General features: G+C 44.7%; 1 protein-coding gene across 6 annotated transcripts in view; it reads right to left on the bottom strand.

Annotated features, from left to right (window-relative positions):
• Positions 1 to 13,307, bottom strand: part of RAB3B (RAB3B, member RAS oncogene family) — an 82,365-nt gene that overhangs the window by 7,000 nt on the left and 62,058 nt on the right. For 5 of the 6 annotated variants that reach the window (XM_038558051.1, XM_038558048.1, XM_038558050.1 and 2 more), the window contains one exon: positions 2,643 to 3,472. In XM_038558051.1, coding sequence (XP_038413979.1) covers positions 3,285 to 3,472 — 188 coding nt within the window. In that variant the 3' untranslated portion in view covers positions 2,643 to 3,284. Of the gene's footprint in view, positions 1 to 2,642; positions 3,473 to 13,307 lie in introns of those variants that run through there. The other variant, XM_038558047.1, reaches the window with a different exon arrangement.

Raw genomic sequence — 13,307 nt, 5'->3', positions numbered from 1 at the left:
AAACAAGGTCACAGAGCAGGGCTGGGGAGCTGCCCTCTAGCCAGCAGCTCTGTTTGTTGCCCAGTAGAAGAGTTTGCCACTATTACATTTAACTCTTGATTCTGTCCGTTGTGAAGAAAATTGCTCTCTTAAACTGGCTCCTGATTTTAAAGAATTTAATAATTTTAAGTAAAAATTTCAATCCTTGCCTAGATATCCAATATGAAAGAAAAGATTAATGGATATATGTACTAAAATATCCAAGGGTCACGAGGAGCTCAGTCTGAAATCCTAGTACTAGGGTGGATGGGTGTTACTGCCCAGAAAAACAGTAATTATGCCTGACCTGTATTGATTTGACAGTGTAAAAAAGCACACCTAGAGCCACTGCCTATAAAGAGGTCACATTCTTCTGTGGTCAAAGAAGTTAGCCAAGTCACTCCTGCAAAATGTCCCATTGCTGAAGTAGGGAGGCTGCTTAAAGTCCTGCTTGACAGCTACATAAGATTTGCCTGACAAAGGCAGATACTGCGACTTGGGCCTGAGAAACACTGGACAATTTTTGCTCAGGCTCTTGGAACCTGGTTGCCTCAGAGACTGACTCCAGAAGCATTAGACATCCATCACTTTGGATTAGTCTGAATCGTTGAGAGATTTGCTAACAGAGAAGAAACATAAGTCTTTTCTCCAGTGGACTTAGAACCTGATGGCCTTGGGATCGAGTCCTAATATGAGTCTAATACTCGCTAGCTGTACCATGTCTCTTAACCTTTTTGGGTCACAGTTTAATCTATTAAAAATGTAGTAAAGAGTAATGTGGTGGAGAGCACAGACCTTGGAGCCTACTGCCTGAGTTTGAACCCCAGTTCTACTATTTACTCATTATGTGGGGTTAGGCAAGCTAGAGAATCTTTTTTTTACCTTATCTTCCTCATCTTTAAATGAGGTTGATTGTAGTGCCTCCTTCACAAAGTTGATGAAAAGATAAATAAGTTAATACATGTAAAGTGCTTGGAACAATGCTAAGTACAGAGTGCGCATGGCACTGGTGTTAGCTACAACAACATTGGGGTGATAATCTTCATCTCTTAGGTTTATTTTTCAGATCAACTGAAATGATAAAGAGTCACAGAGTTATTAGGACTAGAAGGGACCTTAAAGATTACCCAAATAACCCCCTCATCTTATAGGCAGGAAATCAAGACTGGTCCAGAGTCATGCTTGATTTAAGGGCAGAGTCCAGGACTCCTGATTTCAAGTCTTTAGCATGGCATTGAAGAAAGCAACACCTCCATGGAGCTGACTCTGGAGGGTCCTTTTATGTTGTCAGTGGACCTATGCCAGTTAATGCACTTTCCTAGGAAAATGAGCTGCATTTGAAATGGACAAGAAACTTCGAGGAGACTCCCCTCTCCCCCACCAAAACTTCTAAGGTGGTGTGTTAGTGCAGCGGGAACTGGAGATTTGGGCCAAGCCTGGGAGGAAAGATTTTCAGGAATCATTGCTAGTTCCATGTCATTATTTCAGCTAAAAACCAAACATATGCCAGGTCTTAAGAAGCTAGAATCCATTCAGTTTGTTTCTGGTGTCAGAGGGTTTTTCCTGGTTGTGATTTTGGTTTGTTTTCTCCTTCAGGTGTTTAATTAAGCAGTTTTCACTAGGAGTGGCTTCACATCCACTCCTCAGTAGAAGCTAAGATTTCACTCCCAGGAGAATGAGTTTGAGATTGAGACCTCTGAGTTCAGTTCCCCTAATTTTGTTAGGGTCAACCCTCTTAGATTTATTCTGCTTTGAATCACCTTCCCAGTTGGACTACTCAGGAGTAACTGAAAGATGGGTTGGAAGAAAGGGCAAGATGAGGGGAAGATACTATCAAGAATGGCAGAGCTACTTAACTCAGAGAAAGGGTGGAGGTCATGATTTCTGTTCTCAAATCAGCCAAGGGTCTCAAGGGTCAGAGGGAACATAGACTGTGAGGTCTCTGGCAGCAGAGCTGGGACAAATGGGGTGAGAAGAGGAAGAAGAATTTCCAAGGGAGAGATTTCAGCTTAAAGCAAGGAAAACTTTCTGATATTGCGAGCAGCCCAAAGGTGGTGTAGACAATAAGCTCCCATCCTTGCCTAGAAGGTATGTTTTAGAAGAAAGATATCTGGGGGGCGCCTGGGTTGGTTCAGTCCATTAAGCATCTCAGTGTCATGGATAGAGCCCCAAGTTGGGCTCCATGCTTAGCAGGAAGTCTGCTGGAGACACTCTCTCTCTCTCTCTCTCTCTCTCTCTGTCTCCCCACCCCCCACCCTGCCACCGCTCACTCTTTCTCTAAATAAATAAATAAATAAATAAATAAATAAATAAATAAATAAATAAAATCTTAGAAGAAGAAGAAGAAGAAGAAAGAGATTTGGTTGTGAGCCCTGGCAGCCACTTATCGGAGATGTGAAGATGGAAATGGACTAGTCAGACTAGGCAACTCTAAATGTTTCCAATTCTGGGAGTCTCAAAAACAAAGGCTAATTTCATGGAATTTTCACAGTTAAAACCAGCTGGAAAGCAGCAAAATCAGAAAGTCATGACCTGTTCCTTTATCTTGCCTGTTTCTCTTTCCTTTCTCTTCGTCTTTCTTGAGCTTACTCTCTTGCTCTTTTATATAGCAGGAACCTTTGACATTTTGCAAGGAATGATCTTTTCTTTTAAGTGTATTTCTGACTCAGCCTTTGCTCCTTCAGCATCATTAGAGAGTCTGAGCTCTCTGGAGATTAGCTCTGGCCTGTCACCACAGCAACTGCCCAGGCCCTGTGGGCAGCCGCAGTAATGGGCAGAGGGCTTTGAGAGTCAAAGCTTGGCTTGCAGTGAGAGGAAGCCCCACAGGGAGGCTGATATGAAGCAACTATGTTGTGTTATGAGGACGTTTTCTTAATAGGATTAGCTGTACCAGTAGGACTTACTTTCCCAGGTGGCCAAGCCCTGAAAAGTGTCTTTTGTCAAATTTTGGTAAATGGAGGAAATCTTATTTTAAAGGCAGAAAAGAAACTCCCTTTCCTAGTCCCTGAAATGAATCCCCTCTGTAAAAATGGAGTCTTCTTCTGTAAAGTGGATCTCTACCCACGTGTGACCTGGTGGTCAGTCTAGAGCTGGGTATCTGTAAGGGGGGCCACCCGCAGAGACCTCAAGGGGGAGACTTCCGCTCTGCTGCAGGCAAGAACAGCAGCAACTCAGCTTGATTGGGGCTCGGGGTGGACGGAGCATAACAGGCGAAGCAGGGGGGCTATGGGGCCACAAGAAGGGGAGATCGGGAAGGTGGGCCTTGCCTAACATGAGCAGTTCTGCTGCAGCAGTGGTGGGGTGTCTGAGAGACGGGTATTCTTGGAGGTGCCCAACGTGGAGGGGTCTGTGTCCAGCGAATCAGACATTTTGTCACAAATGGCATCTACCAGGCGCTCGAAGGCCTGCCTCACGCTGATGTTCTCCTTGGCGCTGGCTTCAAAGAAGTCAAACCCTAAGGAGAGAAGAGAGATAACGGTAAGGATTTTTCCCTTCCTTTTTATGCCCTCTGGCCAGAATACTCTAGATTAATACAGCCAGTGCAAGAGTGAAGCAAGGAGACCTAATTCCATGGCAGAGGAGTCTGCTTTAAAGAGATGCTATAGGGGCACCTGGGCGGCTCAGCCAGGTGAGTGTCTGCCTTCAGCTCAGGTCAGGGTCCAGGGGGCTGGGACCAAGCCCCCTGTCAGGCTCCCTGCTCAGCAGGCGGTCTGCTTCTCCCTCTCCCTCTCCCCTTCTCCCCGTTCATGCTCTCTCTCTCTCTCTCTCTCTTTTAAATTAATAAAACCTAAAAATTAAAATAAAATAAGAAAGAAAGAAAGAAAGAAAGAAAGAAAGAAAGAAAGAAAGAAAGAAAGAAAGAAAGAAAAGAAAAGAAAAGAAAGAAAGAAAGAAAGAAAGAAAGGAAGAAAGAAAGAAAGAAAGAAAGAGAGAGAGGAGAGGGGGCAACGAAGGCGCAGGGCAGGGATTACTGCACCGGCTGTAGTCAGATCCCGGCCCTACCTTCGGCGGCGGCTACGTTACCCCAACGAGTCACCTAATTCTCTTTATGAATCAATGTCCTAGTTTACCTTCCTCATTAAACGAGATAACGCAGGTATACAGCGCTGTGCCTGACGCAGAGTGGGGTCATTATATGTTTCCTGCAAGAGTGAATTCTTCCAAATGTGTATACAGCACCTCACAGTTTTCCACAGCCTTGATCACGTCCATTATTTCATCTGCTCCTCGTGTCACCCCTGGGAGAACAAATGTCTGGGCAGACCCTCTCCATTTCACTCCTGCAGACGCTGTGGCTTAAAGAAATAAGCCGACTTGCTCCAGATGCATAGAGAAGCCAGTCTGAGAAGTCCAGGCGTTGGCCTTTCTGACGGGATCTCCCTCCTCTTTGCCGTGCCTTCCCCTCGCCTCAGCCTGGCCAGCTCTAGTCTAAGGTCTGGGAGGCCCAAGATCCACAGCGGGCAAGCAGCTTCACTCGCCCTTTCCGCCCTGGACACACTGGCTTATCTCCACTCCACGAGGTTCTTCCTCCTGGATTCCCCCGGAGTTCCCCCGTGGCTCCCCTCCCCACACGAACTCAGCAGAAGGCACGCGGAGGACTGCACCTGAGGCCTGAGATAGTCTTGTCTGTTTTGTACCTTGAGATCCTTAAGGACACTTGCTGTGACAATGAACAGAACGTGGTTGTCCTGGGAGACATAAGAAAGGTCTCCCGATTCAGACCAAGTGGCTGCTTTCTAACTGTGGAATTTTGGCCAGGCTGCTGGCAGTCCTTCCCTATAGGTCCCTGCCCCAGCCTCCTCCCTCCTCTTTTGTCCATCTTCCTTTCTCTTTTCTTTTCCTTCCAGGTCCATCTTTTTTTTTTCTCCTCAAAAGCTTTTCTCTTCCCTTTTTTTGGTGTCACTCCTTCTTTTTCCTTTTTTAATTTTTATTTATTTATGATAGTCACACAGAGAGAGAGAGAGACAGGCAGAGACACAGGCAGGCTCCATGCACCAGGAGCCCGACGTGGGATTCGATCCCGGGTCTCCAGGATCGCGCCCTGGGCCAAAGGCAGGCGCTAAACCGCTGCACCACCCAGGGATCCCCACTCCTTCTTTTTCCTTATGTTCCTCACACTTTCTCCTTGGGATTCTTTATATTTATTGAGCACCTACTAAATGTCAGACACTAGGCCAGGAGCTTTAGAAATACTATCTTAATCCTCACACAGCCGGTGGGTAAATATAATCATGTCAGTTTATAAATCAGAAAACGAAGGCTTCAAGGAATTACATAACTCACACAGGTCACATGGCTGTATTAATGGAAATTGAGTTTAGATCTGGGCTTGACTGGCTCCAAAGTCCATACTCAGCGCCGTCTCCCACTTCTTCTCTTTCTCCCTTTCAATTTCCTTTCTTTCTACCTTTTAATTTCATTTCTTCCTTCCTTTTTTTGTTCCTTCCTTTCCTCTCTCCCTTCCTTCTTTCTTTCCTTTCTTCACTATAACTTTCTCTTTCTCTTCTTTACAAGTATCTTTGGCCCTCTCTGCTTTTATCTATCACAGTGTCTGAATCTGGGCAGGTCACTTTATGTCTCTGAATCACTTAGTCTCTCTGAGTCTCAGACTCCTTGGCTGTCAAATAGGGATAGCCATAGTGTCTTCCTGCTAAGAGCAGTGGGAGAATTGAGTGAGATGATGGATAATCTGCTGTACGAAGTTGCCTGCTGGAATGACAGTTGCTTTTTCTCTATACTTCATCTTGCTCCTCTCACCTTCTCTTCATCCTGTTCTCCTTCTCTTGTCATCTTTTCCTACAAAGGAGGGGCTCTCTCTCCTCCTCCCTCCTCCTTATTATCCCACTGTCCACAGAGAGGGCTAAAGCCCCCAAGTACAAACAAGGTTCTTCCTCCCTCGCCATCTCAGCTTGAAAGCACTCTCAGCTCTTCCCAAGGCTCCTCTGGTTGACAGCCTCTCTGTGGCCCATTTCCTAACCCAAGAAAGGACAGCAGCAGAAGTGTGCCCTAACTGTGGACATGTGATAAAGGAGGCAGCTGCTGGTTCATTATCTTCAGGCCACAGAAACCCAGTCAGCTTCAGAGACCCTCCAGCATGTAGCTTTTCTTAATGACCATCATAAAAATTGACGCTCTGGTCAATTTGATAAGCAAGCCAAAGGCTGGCTTATCACAAATGACAATGTTTAGGGAGGTGGAGGAAGTGTGTTGCTTGCCTAGGAAAGGGACAAATAGGTAAAGAAGTAAATAGGCTTTAACTATTGGTTTGGATGAAGATGAGGATACAAATCAAGGCCAAGGGCCCCTTCTAAGGAACTGGCACCAAGGGGTGGACATGTCATGTTGTACAGGTGGGCAGTGAGAAGATGCCCAGGAATCATATAGCCTGGCTGTGTGACCTTAAGCAAGATGCCCAACCTCTCTCAGCCTCTGTTTCTTCATTTTTAGAATAGGATGACTATTACCTACCTCATAGGGTGGTAATAAGAATTAAATGCACAGAAGTAAGTGAAATAATTGGCCTGTGGGATACATGTTAATTCCCTTTCCCTTCTATTCCTAGCCCACTGTAGTCCCAGCTTCCTTACACTCAGGGCCGTTAGGGAAAACTTTTTCCTCCTCACCAGGGTCAAACAATAAAATAGGTCTTTACTGAACATTGGCTTTGTTCCAGGTCTTGTGTTGAGAACCAGGGGCAAAGGGAGATCAAATCTAATTGTGGAAAAGACACACTAATCAGAGTTTCAATCCCTCATGTGTGCATAGTCTGTAACAGTTCACAAATACAATTTTATTTTATTTTTTTTCACAAATACAATTTTAAAACAACCTTGTGAGCCAGGTGGGGCAAAGCAGGAGTTATGACTTGTAATTTACAGATAGGAAAAACCAGAGCCAGAGATGGGCATAAGCCAGGGCTCTATCCCTTATGCCCCCTTGTCTCACTCTCAATTGGAACAGTGACGGAACACACTATAACATTTCTAACCCAGGTAGAGCAAACCAGAGGCTATGCAGGAATGCAGTGGAGAGAGAATGGCAGTGGGAAGACAGCAGGAGGAGGCTTCCAGAAGTTGGTGGAGAGGGGAGGCTTTAAGACTAGAATGGAGCATAACTCTTCACCTAACGTCTCATTCTTCAGGACTCAGCTTAGATAACAGCCTCTTCATTTTGCTCTGTGCTTCCTTCTGCTATAGCACATTACCCAGCATGGTAGAGGGACATTTGACAAGGAGCTCCCTGAGCAGAGATCGTGTCATTCATCTGGGTCCCAGCACTAGCCAGAGGAATAGGCATTTGTTGAGTGTTGGTTGATGAACAAATGAATGAAGGAGGTGGGGATGAGGATGGACAGTGTACTTGAGAGGATGGGGATAGTGGGGGTCATGAGACCTCACCTTAACATGCATGAGGATACTGAGGTGAATCAGTAGTTCCTACCCTGGTGGGGCTCCTAGTCTAGTGTGGGAAACAGACACACTGACAATAGTACAGTGATAAATGCTGGAGTGGTGGGAAGCGAGGGGATTAGCAGGGCACAAGAGGAGGCACCTAACTGTCCTGGGGGCCAGGGAAGGCTTCTTGGAGAAAGTGATTCCTAAGCAGGTATCAGCTAGATAAAGATAGGTGATTGTGAGTTTATGTGTGAGCACATGCATGTGTAGCATACCAGGCAGGGGAAACAGCATGAGCACAGATAAAAGACTTTGGTATGTGCCAGAATGATCATAGCAGTTTGTTATCATTAGAGCAGAAAGCTCAGTGATGAGATAAGGCATGATGAGTAAGCCTTGTGGAGACTCCTGGAGAACTCTCCATGTCATGCCAAGGAGATGTTGCCACTGTCATCTCACAGGTACCCAAGGTATGGGAGCTCTTGGCCTTAGCCAGCTCATGGGCCTCTCTTCCTAGCAGAACTGCCCCAAATGAACACCCACCCAATTACTGTCAGACTTCTGGAAGCCTCCACATTAGCAGGCCCAGGTGATAACCTTTTCCTCAGGTTCATTAGTAAGGATTCTCAGGAGTTGAGAACCTGGTGAGGTCAGGAAGATGACAACCAATTAATCAGACTCAATCCTTTCCTCCCTCTAATTGGCTTCAGAACAATATTTCTGCTCTTTAATAGGGTTCACCTCTTAGCTGAATCTGAGATAAGCCACACCACTCACCATGATCATGTTTACCTATCCTGTCCAAAGGCAGCTGCCAGACCCACAGATTCTACAGTTTGTCCACACTGCCTGCTTCTGAATTTGACATCAGAATTCTATTCAAAACTCACAGTCAACTGAACTCACTTCTCCTCATCCTGACATTGCCCCAGAACACTTCTCCTCCACTTTTATGTTCAAATTCCTTTTCTACCTCGCTCTGATACCTCCCAACCCTGTCATGTATCAACCTTCAACTCATGCCCCTCTGGTCACTGAGGATTTAGCAAGGGATTCACCATGTTCCTTTCTGTCAAGAGTTGTTCTCATTTTCAAGAACTTTGGGTTTCATGCGAACCATTCATCCAACACCCTTTATTTCTCAATCATCTCATTTAGAGCAACTTTCTCTTCTGTTTTGCTCAACTATGCTTCTGTCCAGCTATTTTGACTTGGATTTATGTAAGTGGGACTGAAAGAGGTCTAATAATGGAATACCCAGCCTCATTGACTTAACACCCAAGGTTCTGCATGGCTTGACTTCTATCTACTTCCCTAGCCCCATCTTCCTGGCTCACACCATGTTATAGAGACATTGACACTTTATTTTTTCTTTCTTTCTGGTTTTTTTTTTTTTTTTAAAGATTATTTGAGAGAGAGAGAGAGAGAGAGCAGGGAGAGAAGTAGAAGGAGAGAAAGATTCCTGAAGCAGTCTCCCCACTGAACAGGGAACTTGACAGGCCTCAATCTCAGGACCCAGAGATCATGACCTGAGTTGAAACCAAGAGTTGGCCACTTAACCAACTGAACCATCCAAGCACCCCTTGACACTTTCTTATTTGGTGCCATTGTTTACACTATTACTCTCTAGGTCCTATTCCTTTTAAAAAAAATATTTTATTTATTTATTCTTGAGAGACACAGAGAGAGGCAGAGACACAGGCAAAGGGAGAAGCAGGCTCCCTCCATGCAGGGGACCCGATGTGGGACTCGATCCCAGGACTCCAGGATCATGCCCTGAGCAAACACTCAACCACTGAGCCACCCAGGTGTCCCAACTAGTTCCTATTCCTAATCACCTTCATTATTGACCTGTGGAATCACTGATTCCAAAGAACCTTCCCTTTCTCTTCCTGCCCCACCTCCACCACTCAGAACATATAATGTACCTCTCCCTGTACTCCCAAGGCGCCTTACACAGTTGTTTCAGTCAGATTCCAACAGGAAAATGGGAACTATTCTTAACATTTAAACCAGAGGGAATTGGTTATATAGGTGACAGAAGAACAAAGAGGCCAATAGAATAGTGAGGAAACCAGAGATCCTCAACAGCAAAGAAACAAAACAAGCTAGGTTCTTTAGCCTTAGTAATAAATGGCCAAAAGAAGCTAGAATCATGGGATCAGGAGCCAGAGAAGAGAAGCAGCCTGTACTTAAGGAGTGGGGAGTGGGAATATACAGGTTTCCCCTTTCTCCATCTCTAATCACCTGCCAGTGTCTCTCCTTGGCTAAACCCAGACAAAAGCTGCTATCTCAGGAGCCTGGGAAACACAGCCTGCAAATGTTAACTCCCTGGGATGGGGCAGGAGATGGGGGTACTTGCAGAAGAGAGAGTAGAAGAGTGAAGAATGATAGCATACGGGCTAAGGACTGACAAAGCCATCTACCCAGAGGATGTTGAAATTATCCACTATTTTGTTCCCCTAGTCAATGAGCATCTTACTCTTAAAATATTATTTATTTATTTATTTATTTATTTATTTATAGCAAGGAGGAGGGGCACAGAGAGAGAGAGAGAGAGAGAGAGAGATAATCTCAAGCAGACTCAGCACGGCACTGAGCACAGAGCCTGATGCAGGACTGTATCTCATGACCCTGAGATCACCACCTGAGCCAAAACCAAGAGTCAGATGCTTAACTGACTGCACCACCCATGCGCCCCATCAGGAGCATCTTGAGGGCAGGGAACCCACTCACCTCTGTGTCCCCAGGGCCCACATGTGTTAGGTGATAGTGGCAGATTATTCCCTACCCTCCCTGTAGAGGATCTGGCGTCCCCACCCACTGGCAAGTAGCCTGCAGTGCCTGATTGTGGGAGGAATATATCCCCAATCCACTGACATTAGATTTGGTCATGTAACTTGCTTTGGCCAATGGATGTGGGCATTCCAAATCCCAACAAAAAATTTAAGAGCCTTTGTCTAGTTTAGCCATCCCAGATTAGATCCCAGAGTAAGAGGACACACAGAACAGTCACAACTGACCTGCAGTTGGCATATGTGAGAAACCTTTATTACCTAAGTTCCTAACTTATATGTGTTACCACAACAGAATCTGAAGAAATCTCACAAACACTGTGACTGAGGGTAGGAATTTGATGAGAAGATATGGCAAGCTTTTGGGAAAATACCACTGGATGATGATATACTGGGAACGTTAGGAGTTTTAGTCCAAAGGCTGAGTTTGAGTGTTGGGCCTAATACCTGTTACCTATATGGCTTAGAAAAATTACATTATCTTTCAATGAAAAAGTAAAGACAGAGAAGTGTGGCACAGCTCATTATATGCAAGAAAATACACGTCTAGAATCAACGTCTTCATTAGTATAATGAAGTATAATGAAGGTACTTCCAGGCCAGAAGTAAGAGTAAAGATCACAAAAAATTGTTGTGAAAGCACCTTGTAAATTAGTTACTGCACCAAAGTTGGTTACTATCAATGTCAACTGGGTTTCTGATTCTGTCTAACTAGACTTAGTGACCCAGGTTTCAATTGTTCACCCCAATCCAAAAAAACCCACATCTAACAGGCACCTAAAATAAGCAAGGCAGTGTACAAGGAATCTGAGTGATAAGCAGGAACTATGTGAATTGAAATCATGGAATCAAAGAGGGGTAGAGCCAAATGGGCCTTCCTGTCAGTGAATCCAAATCCTCTGTTTTCAGATGGGCAAACTAAGACCCAGAGACAGGAAACAAGATGCTCAAGGTCACCTAGTAAACTAGTGGCAGGAACAGGATAAAACCCTCAGCCTCCTAACTCCTGGTCTTGTTGCTTTTCCCACTCTACTTTGCTGGAATGAGTGTATGTGTGTGTTCCAAAACCACGTTGTAAATGAGTCTCTCCTTCCCTTGTAGGCAGAAGTGTGTTTCTCTTTTACTATCCTTCGGGCTTTGGCCAGACCCATCTGCATTCAGATCTAGGGAAGGGACAAAAAGCCCCTTCCTGAAGGGCACAGGAGGGCAGAAGCCCTAAAATGCTGTGCCTCTTGGTACAGGATCTGAAACTCTCCCACACTCCCAAAGATCCACTTGCCTCAGTGATTCCACAGTCTCACCCATGTCCCAAGAACCTTGAGGATATTGATGGCCTGCTGCTACTCATAGCTTTAACAAAAGCTGGCTGCTGGCCATATCACTAGTCTTAGCCTAGTGAGCTAAGAAAAGCTAAAGGAAAGGGAGTCCTGAAGAGGAATCCCATGAAGCACAAGAGGGGCACTACTATGGTAGCAAGCAGACCACTGAAACTTAACTGCTGGCATAGCAGGGTAGGACTGATGTGGGGATGAGGAAGGCTGAGCATCCTCACTGTTCACTGATCACATCCTTGCAAAATTCTTAAATGGCCCACGAGATCTTTCATGACCCGATCCCTGCCTATCTCTCCACTCCCACCTCACACCGCTCTCCCCTTGATTGTCTAGCCCCTGTGGCATGGCTTTCTTTCAATATCATGAGTGCTTCAAGCTCTACCCCACATTAGGACTATTCTTGATCTGGAATATGGCCCTCTGCTTCCCCTCCCCCCACACACACCCACACACACACTCACACTCACTCTGCCTGGCTAACTTTTTCTAATCTTGTAGTTCTCAGCTTCAGTGTTACTTTCTCAGAAGATCTTGATTCTCCAGTCTAAAATTAGATTTTTCTTTCTCACTTTCTTCATAGCACTTGTAACTTATGTTACTTTTATCTGCCCACCATTCCTTCTTTTGGGGAATCACTATTTTAAAGAGTTGTGGTGGCACTATAGGTTATAATACCCGCCTCCCCCAGCCACTGGGACAGGCACATGACTCACAGGTGGCCAATCATAGTCTTCCCTGACATTGATATTTAGTGGTTGAGAGACAGAAGGCCTTTTTTTGAAGGAGTTGGGAAAATATGAATCTGGCACTGCCATCATCCATCTTACTCCTCATGCAGAATTTGACTGGAGAAGGAAGGAGGCTGAAGGGATAAGCAAAGTTGAGAATCCTGGGTCTAGTGGACTTTCTAACTACATGAGTCAATGGATTCTATTTATTTAAAAATATTTTATTTAAAAAAAATAAAAATAAAAAATAAAAAAATAAAAATATTTTATTTATTTTTTTGAGAGAGTAAGTCAGAAAGAGAGAGAGAGGGAGAGAGGAGAGAGAGCACAGCTTGGGGGAGAGGCAGAGGGAGAGGGAGAAACAGACTTCTTGCTGAGCAGGGAGCCTGATGTGGGGCTTGATCACAGGACCCTGGGATTGTGACCTGAGCTGAAGGCAGACACTTAACTGAAGGCAGATACTTAACTGACTGAGCCACCGAGGTGCCCCAATAAATTCTATTTTAAAAAAAATTAAAGCTAGTTTGATTTGGGATTTTATCACTTGCCATAACAAGAGTTCTAATTCATGCAGAACTTACCACAGTTTCTAACAGGTTTATCAAGATATAATTCACACACCATTCAATTTGTCTACAACATTTTAAATTATATATTTATTTGTATAATTATTTGTTTATTGTCCCTTTTCCATGAATTCCATGACAGTAAGTATCATAGCTGTTTTGTTCACTATTAGATCCCAAGTGCCAACACAGAACCCAGCTCAGAGTAAGTGTTCAATGAGTAAGTGAATAGATGTATGAATGAATGTCTACCCTATTCTGCGTGCTTAGGATAACGGACAAATTAGGCATAACCTGGTTGCTCTCAAGATCTAGCAGGAGAGACAGGTGTCTAAATAGGCAAATACTGGCAAATAATGGAGGAAATTGTGTAGGACAGACATAGTTTACCATAGTAAACCTGCCCAAATCTGATCTATTCATTAAGGCCCTCTTTAAGCGCCTCCCTAAAACCTACACTAAGAATTAATCA

This window comes from Canis lupus, chromosome 15, assembly GCF_011100685.1.
Source record: "Canis lupus familiaris isolate Mischka breed German Shepherd chromosome 15, alternate assembly UU_Cfam_GSD_1.0, whole genome shotgun sequence".
Classification (NCBI taxonomy): Eukaryota; Metazoa; Chordata; class Mammalia; order Carnivora; family Canidae; genus Canis; species Canis lupus.
Note: the sequence above shows the minus strand (reverse complement) of the source record. Positions and strands in the feature narration are given on the sequence as shown.